The sequence below is a fragment of the Opisthorchis viverrini genome (genome assembly GCF_000715545.1).
Source record: "Opisthorchis viverrini unplaced genomic scaffold opera_v5_325, whole genome shotgun sequence".
Lineage (NCBI taxonomy): Eukaryota > Metazoa > Platyhelminthes > Trematoda > Opisthorchiida > Opisthorchiidae > Opisthorchis > Opisthorchis viverrini.
Window position 1 is genome coordinate 226930 of NW_008751988.1, and position 18719 is coordinate 245648.

Sequence of the window (18719 nt, forward strand, 5' to 3'; positions counted from 1 at the left end):
GCTTATGCATATTCTAAAACACTTCTATTTTGTTAGCTGGAACTGAGTAGTCGCACGGTATACAACTGAATAGTTGTGAGATAGCGTTCTGTACGAAATCGCGCGATCTTGACGGCACAGTCTACACGGACCAAACTCCCGACACGACAGGTTGCCGTCATGAATGGTGATGTCTCCACTAATGCAAAAACACAATACAGATGGTAAGCATAAGAACTCGAGCATTTCGATTTGTAATGTATGCACAAAATCTCTAAGATCAAATGGACGGACAAAATCCCGAACATTCAAGCTTTTCGAACAGCAAACACAAATGGAATCGAATACGGTGCGATCCGAAACCGACCCCACCAGGTGAGGCAATTGAGACGAATGGTTGAAACCAGCATATCAAGGCAACTTGTCCATGGTCAGCTACAAAGTTCGAGATCGGAAAGATCTCCGATTTCGATATTGAGACGACCTTTGGCTAGGCTGGACAAACTCCTAATTAAGTTAACTTACATAAGAAGTAAGCACCGTACACGTGCCGTACACGTATCGTGCCGAGATGCTTTGAGACACGATGCACCTCAGAGCTACAGAGTGATCCAGTTATCCGGCATTGGCTCAATCTCCCCAGTGTATCCCCGATCAGGTGGACCTAGGCAACATACGGACTCGTGCTTCCCCAGCCTAGCTCACAAACGTAAACACTGGAGCTGATGTTTGTACAATTTTTAGCCAGCACGTGCGAGATGTACCGCCATTCCACAGTATCATTAATCATATGGTTAGTGCTATACTGAAATAAAAACCTCAGATGTTCTAGGAATTTATCGTGAAAAAAATCAACTATAAAACAAAAACCCCAGAAACCCTTTAATAAACACGTTGCTTAGCGAAACGGGCGGTGTTTGCCAAGTTCGTACAATGTTTCGGGCAGATAAACATTTGAAAACATACCGTAGGTTTCGGTGTGCCAGGTGAGGTGGACTGCTCATCGCAAGTTAGTACACCCACAGAAACCATTGTCCGAGGTACAGGCTTTGTTTCGCTCACTGCGCTTGGGCACTCACTAAGGGCTGTAAGAGGAAACAGGAAACAGTGGGTCGCACAAAAGTTTAGCCTCAAATAAGGCATGTTCACTCAGTTGGTAAATAGCCTGATTTGTTCGCGCAGGAGTGGTAATGAATCCCGAGGTAATGGTATACATTATGGATAAGGCATCTTAGATATAGCCACCGTCTGGGACCAAAAACAACCAATTTAGGAACCATAGTCCTAACTATCTTAGTGGCACTTCAATGTGATCCAGACGAGGAGGGATATCAGGTTGTCCGTCAACGGCAGAGTTTACACCGCGGTAGCGCAATCCATACTAGTTAATAGATCAGAAACGTGGTCTCCACTCGCAGAAAACATACGAAGACTGTCGGTTTTTGACCGTCGGTGTCTTCGAAGGATTGGTCGGGTCTGATGGGAACACCGAATTAGGTACACCAGATGATTCTGATAAGGAACTCTACCACGACAGGTGAATTACTCGCGCTTCACACGCTACGCTGACAAGGACGTGTACTCCGCATGCCAGAAGACCGTCCGCCTCGCAGAGCTCTTTGCACGCAGCCCTGCGCTGAGTGTAAGCGACCGAGAGGTTGACAGTGCATGATCTGGAAACGAAGTATGAAAACTGAGTCGGGTCGACAACTGCCACCTCTGTGAATAAGAACCCTGGAACCCAACCCACGCTGCCAGAAGTGGCCCGATCGAGCACTCAGCGATGCTCGTTCGTCAAAGCTATCACCTTCACTGACTAGCTACCCAGTTCCCAAACTAACTAAACATGCCATCGCCTCCAATGCTTGGCAGTATGTCCCACGATCTCCCACTTTCTGGTGATTCAAACTGGAACATGTACCCATGGTGCACGGTTTATAGCTGATAAATTGGAATTGAATTGAATTAGGAGAGACAGTCGTTCAGCCGTAACACCCTTCCAGTGCCTAACCGCCACGCCACCCGAAGGAATCGCGAGGGCTGAGAATTTGTCGGGTAGCCCAAGGGTAGACAGCTGCGCTTAAGATGCCGGGGTTAGGATCGAACTACGGACCTTAACCACTGAGCTAACTCGATACACTGAGCTATTTCAGGTCTAGTGCTCCATCATGCTTGTTCACAACGGCGAAGACAAGTTGGATTAATACAGTTGAAGGAGGTGAATATACAGCCTATCGGTCCAAAGTGCATACAAAATTGTAAAAAGTTGTGGAGAACGCTAGTATTGATTACGGAAAGACTGCAAGAAAGAGACGAGAGGCTAGAGTAGAGTAGTATTTTGTGATCGTCTTGGAATCGAACCATGGACCTCCGAGCCTTGACTACTTAGTAGTCAAAAACTGACAACTGGTGAGTCTGTAACATTCCGGAGCTTCAAACACCAGGTGAGTCGGACTCACACTAGATGAAGAACCCACAGGTTTTATTCCTCTTACCGTACCCAAATCGGAGAAACCACCAACCAAACACCGTAGAATCCCGTCCGTGCACTGAGTATTGCACTGATTGCTCACATTTACCTAAACAAAGGCATTCCAATTTGAATACTCCCACGCTAAAGCCTGAGGTGAAGAACAGTTATGCGCCATCATCTACAATGTTCAGTACCATCGGTCGCAAAGATCAAACCGAGCATGCAGCCTGATGAACTGATTCATCAGCGACGGAATAGATGCCAATCGTTGACTGACTTATTAAGCACTGTCGCTGAAAGAGGCACTCAAATGCTCTGTCGACCAAGCGCTGGAATGGGGCGATCAACTCATTTTAACATATTTCATCTACTCTTATCAGATTTTCGGGCAAAAAACGTTTGGTAATATCCATCAACTCGTTCACTGCTTTCGCACCATGTTTTCTGTTAACTCGAATTCATGTTTCCTTTCGAGTTCATCCCCGTTCCCCGAGTTCACCCTAGTCCATCCTTATTTGATTTTCCGCTGCCTATTGATCAGATTGCGTTACACAATTACCAACACTCTCCATTTTACAAGAACGACTACATCCTCCTTAAGAAAAGGACTAAGAATCGTTCACAACTCTGTTTTAGTGTCTCCTATCCACATAACAAGTTGATTACACCCAACAGAAATCATCACTGCTATTGTTCAGCCAATTTTGTGGGTAGTCCCCGCTGAAGAAACTGCTGTGCATATCGAGAATATCCGAGCACACATTCCATCGTTCTAAAGACCCTATTCAAGAAGTGAGCCGCACTTGCAAGGACATGAATGCATTCATGCACACTAGTTACCACGAAATTAGAAAGAAGAAAGCGTTCAGTTGTAGCACCCTTCCGGTGTCTAGCTGCTATGCCACCCAAAGGAAGCACGAAATTGGCTCATCACCGGGAGAATTACCACCCCAGCTCTGATATCACTCACTCTTCGGTCCGTTAGAAAAATTTTTGGAGAAAAATCCCCACATAAGATAATGGCTTTGATCAATCCTGAATTAATATGACGCTCGCAGCTGAACAGTGTAGCCACCAAGCATCATCCGATTGCCTGTGCCTGTCAATCAGTTTGTCGTTTGGCGCAAAAGGCAGGACTAACTGAATCGACCACCAGTTCTAGTCCTATTCTGTGGGTTTAAGTATCGTCCTTATTCCCCCCAACCAATTGTCGGCAACCTATTTGTTCTTCATTCATCGCTGCGTAACACGCTTTGGTTATTAATAATACTATAGAAATAATCATTCATCTGCAACACCCCTTCCGCGTCCAGATGCTATGCCACCCGCAGGAAGTCCGAGGGCTTAGACATCGCCAGGTTGCCCTGGCCTTAAAGAAAGAGATCGAGATGATGAGGTCCGGTTCGAGCCACGGACCGTCTGGCTACTAAGTTCACACGTCCTAACCACTGAGCTATTTCCAGCTTCACTGTGTGGTTACGGTAACCACATGGCATAGTTACATGTTTTACGTGTTACTGTGCAATGCTCGGTGGCCGGCAAACCAAAATATAGACTGGGGTCGTACAAGCGTTAAGGATACCACAAGCCTTGTACATCACTCAAAGCCATATGTCAGAGATTCGCATTACCAAAAATAAATGTAAGTAGTGGCCAAAATGTGGAGCAGGGTGAAACCAAGTACTGACACATCGTCGACAACAAACTGCAGAATCTCCCAAAAAGTAGTATAACCTGACGGCGATAACGTACACAGCGAACACTCTCTAGCCGTATCTCTTAATGCAGATTTGTCCAATGCAGCACAAGAGCTAACAATACGGTAAACAAACCTTCTGCTCCGCCGATGGTTTCTGGTTTCAGCTGGAGTTTCGAAAGACGATTATATATTGAATTCAAACTGGTACACAGATCCCCAATTGTCGTGCTCGCAGAGACAATGTCTGGAGGACTGAGTAAGACGGGAAAAAGAGCACAGTACAATCCAGTAAATTCAGTAACATGAATGTAAGAGTCATAAACCACTATATTCTGTTCAGTTTCTGAAAAACACTAGGATGGCATCGCAGGGAGATTGAATTTTTGTCGACCGAGGGTTGAAAACATTTATGGTGCATGCGAATTTAATCGGTTAGCGAAACAAATGCCCCGAAATTGGTGAATAACAATGGATTGATGAGTTAATGTGGCGTACGCTCTAAATTTGCTTGCTCTAAAGTTGTCTGCCTTCTCGGCTAATTAGTAAAAAAAGGTGGCTTCCGAATAAAAATGAAATGTCATTTAACAGAACACCCATTGCAGTAAGACCTATGATGGTGAGTGACTTGAATGTCGCTTATTTGACAAGGTGTTCCCCAAGTTTTATGAGCTCAGGTTAGAGGTTTCTCCACATTCTGGTAATTACATACTGAGGTTGCTGCCCAAGCGCTCACGAGCAGTACGCTCTGAACTCCAATCAGTTTGTGGCGATTTTAACAACCTCGGTCATCAGTTACAATGCTGTGAATCATAATCACTTGTCGCAAAAGTCATTAATGTTGTGCCTTCGGTCAACTGTATAAACTGCCAGTGCTGATCAACCAAACTGTTGCAGAAAGTTCGAAACCGACTGAGAAATCGCCGTTTCGGAAGGTATTGACGAACAATCTATAGCTTGCAATGTGAACGGAATGAGACCACGATGCTCCAGGTTATCCAATTCTAGACGCGAGGCCCTGAGAAACCGAAGGTGGACTCCAGCTGCAGTTCCTTACGTCTGTAGCTCACAGCTTAATCCTCTATATCTTGAGCTGATAATCTGAGAACAAATGCTGAGTTATTTCATTGTAGAAGTGCGTTCCTCATCATCCCAAATGAGGTTGTCGAAGCCACAACCGCCCAGCTGTGGTTAACAGGATTATATTCATCAAATGGTGGAAAACGTGCTAACTCGTCCAATCAGCCCTGGAGACAAAGCCGAGCAATCTATAACAACCCCAAAAGCCGTTGGGCTGAGTTGTCAGTGTTCAGTGAAAACAGCCGCAATCTTACGCCCATTCAGGGACGGATCGATGAAGGAAACTTGTCCATCTTATTTAAACATTGTTCTATTTACACAGTCTATGGACAGTGCCGCCTGTTTTTTCACGGTGGCGTAGTTTTAAAGAAAACATGGGAAGTAATTCGAACCAATGAAAAACAAGAATGGTGACCTGATGGATGAGTGAATATTGGCGCTTATTCTAACAATCTGCTGCAAAGGGATAAACAGACACGTAGGCAGGAATGACCATCACAGATATCAAAGTGTGTTGGAGCATAGTTGCACCGCAATCGATCCGAAACGAGGCTAATCAATCCAACAGTGTGCTAAAAATTCGATGACTGCTATTTTAGGGATCAGCTAGCCTAACAAGTAAGCCACTATCAGCATTTGGCACAAAAGTATGCATCTTCAACCACGCGGTCGGTTTGGTGATTGCAAATCAGACGAATTTGAACACTGTACAGATATAGAGCGGATGAGTACAGCTTCACCACGTGTAACCTAGCAGAGTAACACAATGAACAATTTAAACCACGATCGCTCAAGTAGAGACACGAGTGAATGTCGATTGGAAGTCTGGAATGAACGTATAGGATAGCCTTATCCCGCAAAGGTTGGATACTTTTTGCTAAGCTCCGAAACGTCGATGGCAATGAGTGGCACGATGCGTCTTTGATATAAACTGATATAAACAAATATAAACTGATTGATGTGCGACATCGTTGGGAAATGCGGTTGCCTGCGTATTAACTAAAGCATCCAATGCTATCTTTTATGGTGAGTAGGCCATTTATGGCAAAAAGCTTGACACCCAGCATTATGGCAGCACCAACTCAAGACTGCCCATCGAAGTCTGCTAAGAAGGGATGATCGTGACTGCAGTTTAGGTTAATACGGTCAGGACGCCTCCTCAATACTACCGCTAACTGAGCACGAACAAGCCTCCTATGGCAGGGTCCCGAAAACAAACTACAATAAAACCCAAAAGAAGGGTTGAAGATCACTCATCCAGTCACTATTTGCAAGCATTCGCATGGGAATGTGCTGCAAGTTCGTTACATGGCTGTACCTAATATACAGTCGTACATTTTAATCGACCTTTCCACCGAAACTTTTTATGTAAGGCAAAGTAAACTTGTGAGGCACGCTAAAGTAAGATCAACATATATTTCCAAGGATCATTGCAACCCGGATCGCAGTGCACTTTGCCGCGGTGCAAGCCAACTATAATATTCCATTTAAGGCTGCCGCAGCATAACACGAGACTACAATGTGAATTAAAGTGTAATCACCACCAGTGAACGGCGCATACCTTTATCCATCATAAAAACAGACCTAGTGCCGAAGACGAAAGACGGTATACACAGTACAGAGAAACTATAACAGTAGGCTTGCTTCATTATTACAAAACTCGTCCGCCTCCCGATCCAAGACCTTACACGCCTTCGAAGGGCTGACTACCTGTCGTGACCCCAGAAATTAATTGAGGAAAAGTCTCGATTGAGTTCTGGGCAAAATCAATGCGTTTTTATTAGCCTACAAGCAATCTTCCGGAACGCCGTTCTGAACCCTATACTGGTTGTTCACATTTGCCCGAATGTTAGGTCCGGTTCCTGAGTGGTTCGTTAATAGCTTGCATCACGCGACCTCGATACGGGTTTGCGGTACCCCGGCGGTTTACCTGCATTGCTGACTAAAACAAATGAAGCCCTGTGACCGAAGGACCGTAACCTGCAGTGACCTTCAGCTGAACACCATGAAATACCGAAAGCTTGAAAAGTCTGCCTGAAATAGGACAGGCTTTGAACTGGACTCGGTCAGTTATTGGTTGATTCTGTTGTCTTGTAAATTGTTGCAGGGCTACTTGCATCCTTGTTTGTCCTACCCCTTCACCGCCGTTGTCTTCGTAGCATTGCAAGAGTGAGTATGCCTGAGGTGGGTACGCAACAAAACGGTGCATGAGGAGAAACCTGGCGTTGGAGTGCTTGTCTACCAAGGAAAGAGTCGTGCGCTAGGTTTATGCTGGGTGACGTTCGCAAGAGGCTCTGAGTCAAGTTTGCTTTAATATGTAATACAAAATACATGACGTGCAAGGGAGATAGTCCGTCAATCAGGTGAATCTGCTGCACCAACCTCTCTAGTGAAAAAGTATGGCTGAGCAAGTCCAAAATCCACAACGTTGCAGGCTCATCCTTAAAGTGGTACAATCATTTTCCTAATATGACAAAATTCACACGCGAAGGAGAAAAACACCGTGCAAACTTCAACACAATTTCTAGTATACGAGGCTAAACTAATTTTTTTTTAAAAAAAAAACAAGAGAACCATGCTTCTTAATATTATTACAGAATGGAAAAAATCAGAAAGGAATACCATACATGAAATGATAACCTAAAACACTGTGGGAAATGCGAAAAATCGAATAAATGGGAAAAAAGAGTTTAAGGAGAGAAAACGGGTCCCTGATCATCCAATAAAAGCATCAGAACTCTCTTAAAACCCAAGTTGACTTTCGTCGACCATACCACACACGTCAGTAAAGCAACGGTAAACAAAGCAGCAACAACTGGAGATTAGCCGACCATCAGGCATAAGCTGATGCACACGAATGCTTCCACAAACCTACGCGAGTGATCTTGCTATGGCCAAGGTCAGGTTTAGGTTTGCGCATCAGCAACCACGTCTACATATGTCGATAAAGTTAATACGATCAGCACGTGATCGAACTTCACATGGTTGACAAACGTGACCGAGTAGCAAGGTGGGTCTCCGTACAAATTATCAAGTAGGTCCACGGCTCAAGGAACGAGGCAGGGTTGAAGTAAAATGCAACAAAGTAAACCCTATGGACAAAAATAATACTGACAGATTTCATACCAGGTTAGTGCAATCGACATTTGTTTGAAGGTTAAATTGCACGAAATAGACTGAGATTATAGAAATCGAAGCCCGTGTGTATTCCAGACAACCGTTTAGACAAGCCACGGTAACGCCCTCTAAGATATGCTTTCTTGGTTGCACAAACATTAATGAAGCAAACACACAAATTGTCACCAGCGATGCTCGAGGTAAATGCTTAGGAAGATATATACTAGAGTGAAGATGACTACTAATTTGTTTTCGATATCATGTCCGATTTCTGGCGAAAGAATTAAAGTGTTGCAAGACGAACCAGTGTCGTTTAGAAGGGGCCTGACTGTAGATACGTCCATTACCTACTGTAATTTTTAACCCTTTCAACAACAGAAGTTTCCTACCCTTTAGAGCCGACCATTACGATCTGCAAACACATGCAATCTGATTCGAGAGAAGGCGCGAAATAGGCGAGCTGTAGGAAATGAGGAACAAGCGGCGGGTCTTCACTTAATACTTTTCCAATAAGTCGCATTCTTCTGCAAGTTAGAAAAAGACCAAATAATCAATACTACGGGTCTGGAGTAGGGAACCATGCGGTTCTGGTGAACGCTTCCGCGCGCTCAAAAGCCTGCAGGCATCCAAGTCGTTGTCTTCAACACACAGCTTCCCAACTCGACTTCTCCAATGAACACTTCACATCCATCCTTGTATTCACGCATCAGCTGCTACCTTCAATGCGCAGCTACCTACTGCTATATTTCCAAACCATTGGCCAACGACATTGTGGCATCTATAACCACTGTACAATATGCACGCGGTTTTTACAGCTGAAGACGATGGTGATCTCCCAGGTACTGCAGCTCCCAAACAGCCTGTGGAAAGCCAGGGATGCAGCCAAATCACAAACCGAAGACTCAGACCTGGGACTTGGGTTTTGGTTCGTCTAGACGCTTGAATATATTCACATGCTCCCAAGCCCTAGTAGCATGGGACCACACTAATCCTACAAACTCCGTGGCATGTTTCAAAAGAAATAAGCACTGGGTGCTCTGCGTAGAGAAGCACGCCCGCATCAAAACCCATGTGAGAAAAGATCTTAGCATAAGCTAGGATTGGTAAAAAGATCTGAATGCCAGAGAATAAGTACTGAGTGTTAAGTTCTGAAGTAGTGGGACTGGAAAACTCACTTTGTATCACCGTCCTCCAACTGCTCAAGAACCATCTCGATATTCCGTGTTGTAAGGCTGGCGTCAGCCACTTGGTCCTAAAATTGGAGATGAACAGCATGTAGGTATCTGATTCGCATGAATGAGTAGCACTTTGCGAGACATCCAACTGCATAAATTGAGCTAAACCGATATACAATACCCTCAAAAAAGTTATTCTGTTATATCATCACTTTAACGCGTAGTTACCATGCAGCCTATATAAAATACGAAGACTTCAGAAGCGTTAAGGTCCCGATGAGTGCACAAAATGTATAACCGGTGACTTTTCTGAAGCCTCGTCTGACATATCTGCCAGTTACGATTGGCAAAAAAGGGTTTACTATAGGAGACACCGTTGTTGGACACGCATTTTCTGGAAAGCCTCCGTTCCCACAGAAGATAGAAAAATGAACCAAAATCGCCACTGAATGCAACGCTCGTATAATGATGGAATCTAAATTGGCTTCTAGTGCAACTCAGCTGAAGCTGCAATTTATAGTTGATATAATATATAATTAATCAGATCCATGGAAGTTCGTTGTCGATTTCCCCACTATTTACAGGGACACGATATTGAATTAAATAAGCCTTGTAATAGCCCTGTAATATACATTATCCAAGGTGTTGCCTTCAATGCGTAGTCCCCCCCCCCCCCGGTCTCCCTAATGAAAAGTGTACTGACAACCCTGTACTGACGCATTAATTATATCAGCTACCGCTTACAATGCGTGGCTATCTACCCCTATTTCCCTAGATCATCGGTGAACGAAACTGTGGCAGCCTTAAACACTGCACAACAAGTACGCGGCTTTACGGCTGAAGATGATGACAATGAGGAAGCGAATTGTAGGATGTTTGCTTGGTTATCACTTAACACCAAAATGGCATGCAAAAGAGTGGATCATCCGACATATAGGCAAACGGATGTTCGATCGATTAGTGAAGTGCAAGGCCTGCGGACAATTTTGTCCGGAGGCGAGCCGTTCCAAATAACCGACCAGTGTATCAACTGGACCAAACGGACCAAACGAAGATATGTCCTGATAGGCCAGGATGTGGACTAACTAGAATTGAGCATTTTCCGATCGCCACTTCTCGTCCCATCAGGAAGATTCTAGGTCAATATTGTGGGTAGTTTTTGGATCGCTCTGTAAAGACACCCGCAGTAATCTTACATTGTTTCCATCAAATTCTGTCTCCAGTTACCATGACTCATGATATATCATTGTGGGTGGAACAGTAAGCCAAGAACCAACATACGAATAACAAGTTACAGCAACTTGACGAGTCCCAGACGGGAAACCAGGCAGTAAGCTGTCGGTGAAGTTTTACCAACCGCTGTAAAAATTTCTACGCAATTAGCTCGCATACGCCTGCATGTTAGTCTAAGGATTTTTTGTCATCTTGACAAAGAAAGACCTTATCGTCATTTCTTCACACCCATAAACCAGACTACTCGACAGAAACAAATTTTGGCAAGAGAAAAAATTTAAACATTAGCACCTCAGAATGCCACGGAGTCCAGACTTCTGTCTTCACTGCAATAACATCAAGCTTTTGGTTGCGATACGAATGTTCACAAACGTTCATAAAAACCAAATCAAAGGCCAGACAGGCAATTTAATAGTTGTAAAAACGTGATTCCCGAATTTCTGCTAGCTTGATACAGTATCCACAGATCTGAAGCCCGACGGTTAGTTTAACACACGAGCTGCGAGGGCTGGTACAGCATCCAACCGACTTCAGAAACGCATCTGGTGCAACCGAAACATCATGATCACATTCAATCGAGGTGCTGTGCTTTCAACTGTACCGTATAGCAGCGAAACCGGGGTAAGAGATAAATGAGGGCGAAATGGTTAGAGCACGAATTTACTGGCCAGAAGGTCCGTTGTTCGAACCCAAACTCTGCCTCTCAACGTCCCTTGTTTAGGCTTGGGCAACCTGGCAGCATCCCAGTCCTCGTGCTTCCCTCAGATGGCATGGTAGCTAGGCACCGAAATGGTGTCACAGCTGAACGATTATCTATTGTTCCTTATTAACAGTGAAATATTGAGTTCTCGATCGGTTTCACCTGCGACACCCTCGAAAGACACTGCAGATCAAGTGACGGGTCAAGTCTCCAACACCGAAGTTATTCAAATAGCGGACGCTACAGGAACAATAGGAGAACCATTAACTGTGTTACCAGCGGGAAATTCGCCGTTAGTTGTACGATTTTTCGATATCTAAAAGACATTCGCTGAACAAGGGTTACAGTGTCCCATAGAGTCCATATCCTGGTGATCGACATCAATAGCTTAGGTCTTATGGTGTGAATATTGGAAATACAAGGAGTTCAGACCGAAGGCTAGACAAGCCGGACATTCTGAATCGTACCAACACCATAATATTCAGTAGCTGTCGAAGGCTTTGTGATACTCGCCTTCTGAGTTGGGCACAAAAAGATCTAATCGGTCACAGAGTCGGCCGGATCCAGGTGACCAGCAAAAACGTCGAATATCTTCACGCAACAAACTACAATGGATCACCTAGACTGTACGATGACGTAACAAAAGCTGGCTGTCTGAGGAAGCCATGTCCTTAGCTTAAAAGCCAACAGAGGACCATCCATCCAAGGCAGCTGACTCATGGGCGATTCACGAAAAGGTAACCAAACTCTGTAGGTAAAGTAGCACACCATTCTGGACGGACATTGCATAAATCATGGAATCGCCCATAACTGCAAATGACGATTATCTCGAAATTCGTCTGATTCACTCTGTAGCCAACTGTCTGCGCACCTCTTGTTGTTATGGTCTTCTAAAACCTCTTGTTGTTATGGTCTTCCGAGACACGAAGCAAGCGCGTGACGTCAAGCAAATAAAATCTTCGCAAGGGAAGAGACGGGTCCAATTGGCGGGCTCGATAAGGGGACAAGTTACCTGCCATATCCTGAAGTGTCTGCATCCAATAGATCCCACAACGCCCAACTTGACAGTAGCCGCCTTAGATCCGCGTTCATGCACGATGGTGTGTCTTCCACAAGGTCTTCGTCAACAAGGGCTTCGGGTGGAAAATACGGCTCCTTTTGGTAGATGGTGATCAGGCATACGTAGTGCATGTCTCAACCAACTTGACCCCTGCTCAGGCCAGTCTGACTCATTACCTGACACTTGAGTACGAGTCGTTTCACTGCTTACATTGGTTCGGCTGACCAAGCACACGGAAGGACTCCAATGTACCCCACGCAAGTCAAAAATTTGGAAACCAACGCTATTAAGGCCATTTTTCCTGCATTCGCATGAAGGTGCCTGTTTAATCACTCAAAAGCTAGGCATTAGTCATTAGTTCACTGAATGGGTATGCACAATAGGAAAGTCAACAGCGCGACAACGGTGCTCAACATGCTTCATTCAGCTTAAAACTGTCTTTTCGATAACTTGAGTCAGTTAGTGCACAAAACTCGGGTCTTCGATGCCGTCCGTTCAGTCTCGATTTACGCCTGTGGAACGTATCTTTAAGGATGGAAGACATACAGAAGCATAAGCTTTCCCTCACAGGTACAACCAAATTATTTTGAGTCCGCTGCATAGGTGGGGTGTCAGGTGACGAGAGAGGCAAAGGAGTGTAATGTCCTTCCTAAACTTTCTCGAGGACAAGGTCCTAAGTTGTTTGGAAGTCTACAGAGCAAGAACGACGCCGAGACCCAAAAAAGTAGATTCGTTCTCACGTATTGCCACGAATGCCACTGTCGTCAAATGTGGACCATCAAGAGCGATGCCGAACAACCGGGCCTCCACTTCGCTTATGAAACTCGTGACTGGAAATAAAATTGAGTCAGAATCTTCAGACTCACAATAGGCACCACTCATTGGTACTAACGACATGAGTCACTTCTGGAACTCAACCATCGCCCCATAGGTCGTCGGTTTCTAAAATCCAATCGGAACCGAAAGCTGTCTAATTATTCCATGACTGCGTTTTTCTATTTGCTTCCAGTCCCATTGCTTCTATCAAGACCCAGACAATCCAGCAACCTCTCAGCCCGGGGCATACGTTATGCCTTAACTAACATTCCCGGTTATAGAAAACAGTTGAACGGTTTACTGAGAGACACATAAACGTAATGATCAGAGTGGAAGGAACGTTTATCAGTACAGTTCACGCCGCCGCCCGCAAGGCGACGGCTTGCGTACCTTCGTGACCAAGTGAGATATAGTGACGCGTTTTATCATGAGACCTGCAGTTCCTAATACTCGATTGGATAGTAAAGCAAGGTTCGATGAAAAGTCTCTCGGTCATGCATGCTTCATTTCGGAACACGTACGGTGATTTGTGCCCTAAAAACTAAGTAAGGCATCGCGCTCATAACAAACTAGCACCAAAGAAATCCAAGAGAGTGACTGGTTTTGCCATGTAATTTTTCCCCAGTGTGAATTGCTGGTTATAGCAAAAGTCCCCCATTAATCACACAGGAGGCACTTAAACTGCATGGAGTAGAATATGTGTGGAAATTAGGTGAATAATCAGAATGGTCCAGATGCAATACCCTTTCGGTGACCACTTGCCAGATCACCCGAGAGAAGCACGAAAGCTGAGATACTGTTAGTCGAGATGATGGGTTCGGGTTAGAACCACAGACCTTCCAGTCGGTAAACTCGTGCCCTAATCGCTGAGCTATCTCAGGTTATCCCGGACTGTTCAGTGGGCTCAAGAGGCCAAATAAATTAAGTCTAAATTGCTTATTGGTGTAATAGCTAATCAAGCAGATGGAGTATACCGCGACAACAGTGTTGGCACTGATGCTTTACAGCCGCAAAGCTATTTTTATCATAATTAAGCCCTTAGAGTGAAAAGCAGAGTAGACAAGTCTGACTATCGCAAGCATTCTGAGGTGCCTACACCTACAGGCTCTCAATTCAACAATGTGGAAAGAAACTAAGAGCACTAACGCCACTGACAACCATTAGCCACCATCTCTTGTATATCTCTAACCAAGCATAAGGGGGTCGCGCATTCTGAGGTGCCCACACCACTAAGAACTCCATCCGCCACGAAGAGACTGGATCATATAGTAGTGTGACGATTTGCGCACCTCAGTGACCCATTGAGCTATACTGTAAGGTTTCCCCGCGACGCTCACAATCTCTCATACCAGGCTGACAAACACAGTCTCCTGGTCCTCTAGTTTGGCGCTTGGAACATGTATGGCCACGTGTTCTGTAAAATGGGTAATGTAGTTGCATTTCCAGCCCAATACCGCTGCTTTGCGGTTAGGCTTTTGAGCCAAAGGCTTTGGCTGAGGATTCTAATCGTCCTCCTGTCTAGGTGTGGGAGCCCTGGCAGTATCCCAGCCCTCGTGCAACCATGACATTTACAGTTAATAATACTCTCATGCCTAATCGGCCGTCGCATGGTGTCATCAGCTGGGTCGCCTTACACGCTGCATACAGCAGGACGGGTAAGCGAAAACGTGATACTGCTGACGCCTCCCTTCCTTCTCTTTCACATAATTTTTCTTCCCCCTCTCCCCATCCCATTAATAACTCTCCCCTTGTAGGCCCGGCACTTAGAAATGATGACTCCGTTCGTCTTGCATCGGTTTCGCGTGCAACATCTGCTCGTCTCATGACTCCGACATCCCAGGTATCTCGAAATCAATACTCAAGACTCGACTCCCAGTCTGGCAGCCTTCAATGTCCGCACTCGGAAGCAACTGGACAACAAACTGAACTTTCTCTCACAATGCACTCGCTTAGCATTGACGTGAGCTGTTTCAGAGACAAGAATTCAAGATGCAAACAGAGTTGTCGAGCTAACCGCCCCATTGGTCTCCACTCGCTTCCGGCTATTCACCTCCTGTGATTCAGAGGCTGCTTAAAGATAAAGATAACCATTCAGCTGCAACACCCTTTCGGTGCCTAGCTGCCATACCACCCAAAAGAAGAATGGGCTGGAATACTGCCAGGGTGCCCAAGCCTAGAGAGGGGAAATCGAGAGGCAGAGGTCGGGTTCAAACGACGGACCTTCCAGTCAGTAAATTCGTGCCCTAGCAACTTGAGGTATCTCGCCCCTGCTGTTGCAGTAGGATATGTAATGGTATCCTTTCTCGACTGGATACCTGTTGACGGTCCCCTCTATGCGATTCCTCTGGCAACGTCTGTGAAGGAGTCTCACAAGCGGGAATTCAATCGATATCTGTTTATCACGTCTGCTTACGCCCCAACTGACTGTAGCTCAGGCGCCATCAAACACAGGTTTTACAACGCCCTGAGCATCCTGTTGCGGCGTGCTAAAAGCCCATGTATCATGGTGGTTGCCAGAGATATGAATACACAAGTGGGCAGGCTTGGTGTATGAGATTCAATTAGGAGGTCGATATGGATTGGACTCGGGACGCACAGACAATAGTGAACGATTGCTTCAGATGTGTGATGGTTTCAGGCTGTTTTTAGGCAGTACTAACCTCTGAACTAGCTAAAGTCGTCTGGACACATGGTGTTCTCAAACGGCATGCAGGCCATAACCTCAAATCGATCACATTGCCATCAGTCACCTATGGCACAAATCAACAGCTGACTGCCGGTCGTTTTGGAACACATTTGTGGACTCCGACCACGCCTCAACCGTCGGACCGATCACTTCGGAAACAACTGTCGTGGTCAACAGCTGCCACTCATCTAGAGCTCACACGATTCTCATCGTCATCGACAGTGTGACATCAGTGTTCAACACCGATGCTTCTCTGCCGTACAACCATGATTTACTTGAAAGCCTTACTGTGAAGAAGAGAATAAAGGTGGATATGGAAGGTACTTAGTGCTACTTTTACAATCACTACGAGGTGCCTAAACTTCCAGACACTCATTCAGGCAATCCGAATAGAAACTGACAACAGGAACGCCACTGACATCCGTCAGCAGTCATATCTTCTAGCTGTACGCAGCCGCAGCAGGAGTGAGACAGTAATGCCTTAATCTTTGCGCCCTCGGATTAGGTCAAACTCCTGCAGCCGAGTAGGTCGGGCTATGGACCCATCGGTTCCGTGAAGTGTTTCACCTGCTACAGTTCCGATCACGGATAAACGAGAATGTGGGACATACCACCAAGCCTTGGAGGTGATGGCTCATTGGCGCGATATGGAGCGGAGAAATTGCCTGCAGAATGGGGCATGTGGACAACTATTCCTATCTCCAAAAATCGTAAGCGGACGTTTTTTTGAAAACTACCCCGGCATCAGTCTGGTAGCTGTGCCACCGAAAGTGCTCTCTGGTCCTATACTCCGAAGGCTGACTGAACACAGGGAGAGACGGACCAGTGAAAATCAAGCTGAGTTCCGTCCTGCAAAAGGATGCACCAATCACATCAATCACCTCCGACAAATTCTGGAACGGTGACACTGCTTCAAACAACCATAAATGGTTGCGTTTCTTGACTTGAAAGCTGCCTGCAGACCGTCAGGCAATATGGCAGTGTCTACAAAGCACAGGTGTCCCTCATAAATTCTTGACCCTCATTAAGGCGCTATACGTCAACTCCCGCGGACGTGTGAAGATCTATGAGAAGCTCTCGCCTGAGTTCATCACATCAAATGGCGTGAAGCATGGCTGTCCTCATTCATCTTTCCTCTAACTTCGTCACTGATACGACTATGGAAGACTCACTACCAGCTTCTAATGCTTGTGGGGTCGAAGTGCTCTCTAAGAATTCGCTCATAGATATCGAGTACACAGACATAACTCTTCTTGGGTCCGACGTCATGGTAATGGAAACAATAGTAAATAATCTAAATAATTCTGCCTCAGAGTTGGGGCGTGCACTTCACACTTGCAAAGTGTAGAGTGCTACTGCAAGACTGGCTGGGCTCGAACCTTAGGCTCATATTTGCGGATGAGGTAGTAGACAAATGTGCCTTTTTGACGTCACAATTCACGCAAATTAAAAAGAGATCCAGGCCTTTGATATTCGTACTTTTATTTCGCTAGACACACTCCTATCGGTGCTAATACTGACGACTTCGTAGAGCCTGGTGTTGGAATTAGAGCTTGGATACACCTCCAAATTATCCTATTTCTCTGGATACGGAGATATGATAGAGGAACCATCTCTCGATTCCTGTCGAGGAGCATACACAACATTCCTTTGAAGGTGTTTGAGGTTGACAAAGTTCATAGCCAGGCTTTTACTAGCAAAAAACGGCACCTCAATCTCTTCCACGTACGGAAACAACGTATGAATTATTTCCGAATCCGCACATCGTGATCCCACACCACCGGAACCCCAAATGAATATGAGTGGGAATATGTTCACTTACCGAAAACTCCTTTTCTTTTGCTGTCAGTGATTCCCTTAGGCTTGTGTTTTCAGCAAGCAGTGCCAATTTTTCCTCGTTTAAGGCGACAAGCCGGGAGCAAAGACGCTTGACATAATTTGCTCTCACTTCCTCGGGACTGGAAATCTAAGTATATTTAGATAAGAAGTGAAGCTTCATTAACCAACATTGCCATCCAGCAGCTTAATCAGGTCGTCAGTGGATGATGTCCTGTCAGGGCAGACATGCTGCAGTGTAACACTCAGAGCGGACTGGAGCTCGTCTTTAAGAAGCACATTTGACTGATTCAAAGTGTCTTGGGCAATGTCTGAATACCAGAGTGAGTCTTACCAAGAGCCTTAGTGAAAAGCTCGACTAGAACACGCAGACGATCTATCTCGGACTTCTTTTCTGATGCCGCGTCCTCGTCAACCACAACGAAATCTTCTGTACTCTCCATTGCCTGGAGCTCCGAATTAGAACGCGAAATTTTAAAAGTGCCGCGCTGTTTAGTGCATAAAATGAAATCACTCATGTCTGGCGGGAAAATGCTCTTTTCTACAAAAGCATCGAGGCGGAATACCCTTTTTCTCGTATAACTATTGCAAATTGTTTTATGTACGCTCACACCGAAATCCATTCCAATCTACCCTCAATCCGTGAATCCGTGAATCCGTGAATCTTGTCGCTATCCGTCAAAATTAATCCTAATTCGTAACTATTGGCGCGCATTCCGTTTTTGACTTGCCGTGCTATTGCTTCAGAAGTGGCTTCAGCCTCATTTGCTGGGAAATTAGAGGCTATCTGCTTTTCCTCCTTCACTTTATCTGAAGTATTCCAGGAATATATGATGGATGACCCTGTGTTATTTGTGCGTGTAATCAC

At 45.3% G+C, this 18719-nt stretch overlaps 1 protein-coding gene across 1 annotated transcript in view; it reads right to left on the minus strand.

Annotated features, from left to right (window-relative positions):
* Nucleotides 1-18339, minus strand: part of T265_10064 (hypothetical protein) — a gene marked incomplete at both ends in the record, with an annotated part of 42107 nt that extends 23768 nt beyond the window's left edge. The window contains 4 exons of the mRNA XM_009176326.1: nt 946-1064; nt 4285-4403; nt 9521-9597; nt 17838-18339. Coding sequence (XP_009174590.1) covers nt 946-1064; nt 4285-4403; nt 9521-9555 — 273 coding nt within the window. The remainder of the gene's footprint in view (nt 1-945; nt 1065-4284; nt 4404-9520; nt 9598-17837) is intronic.
* Between the last annotated feature and the right edge of the window lie 380 nt (nt 18340-18719).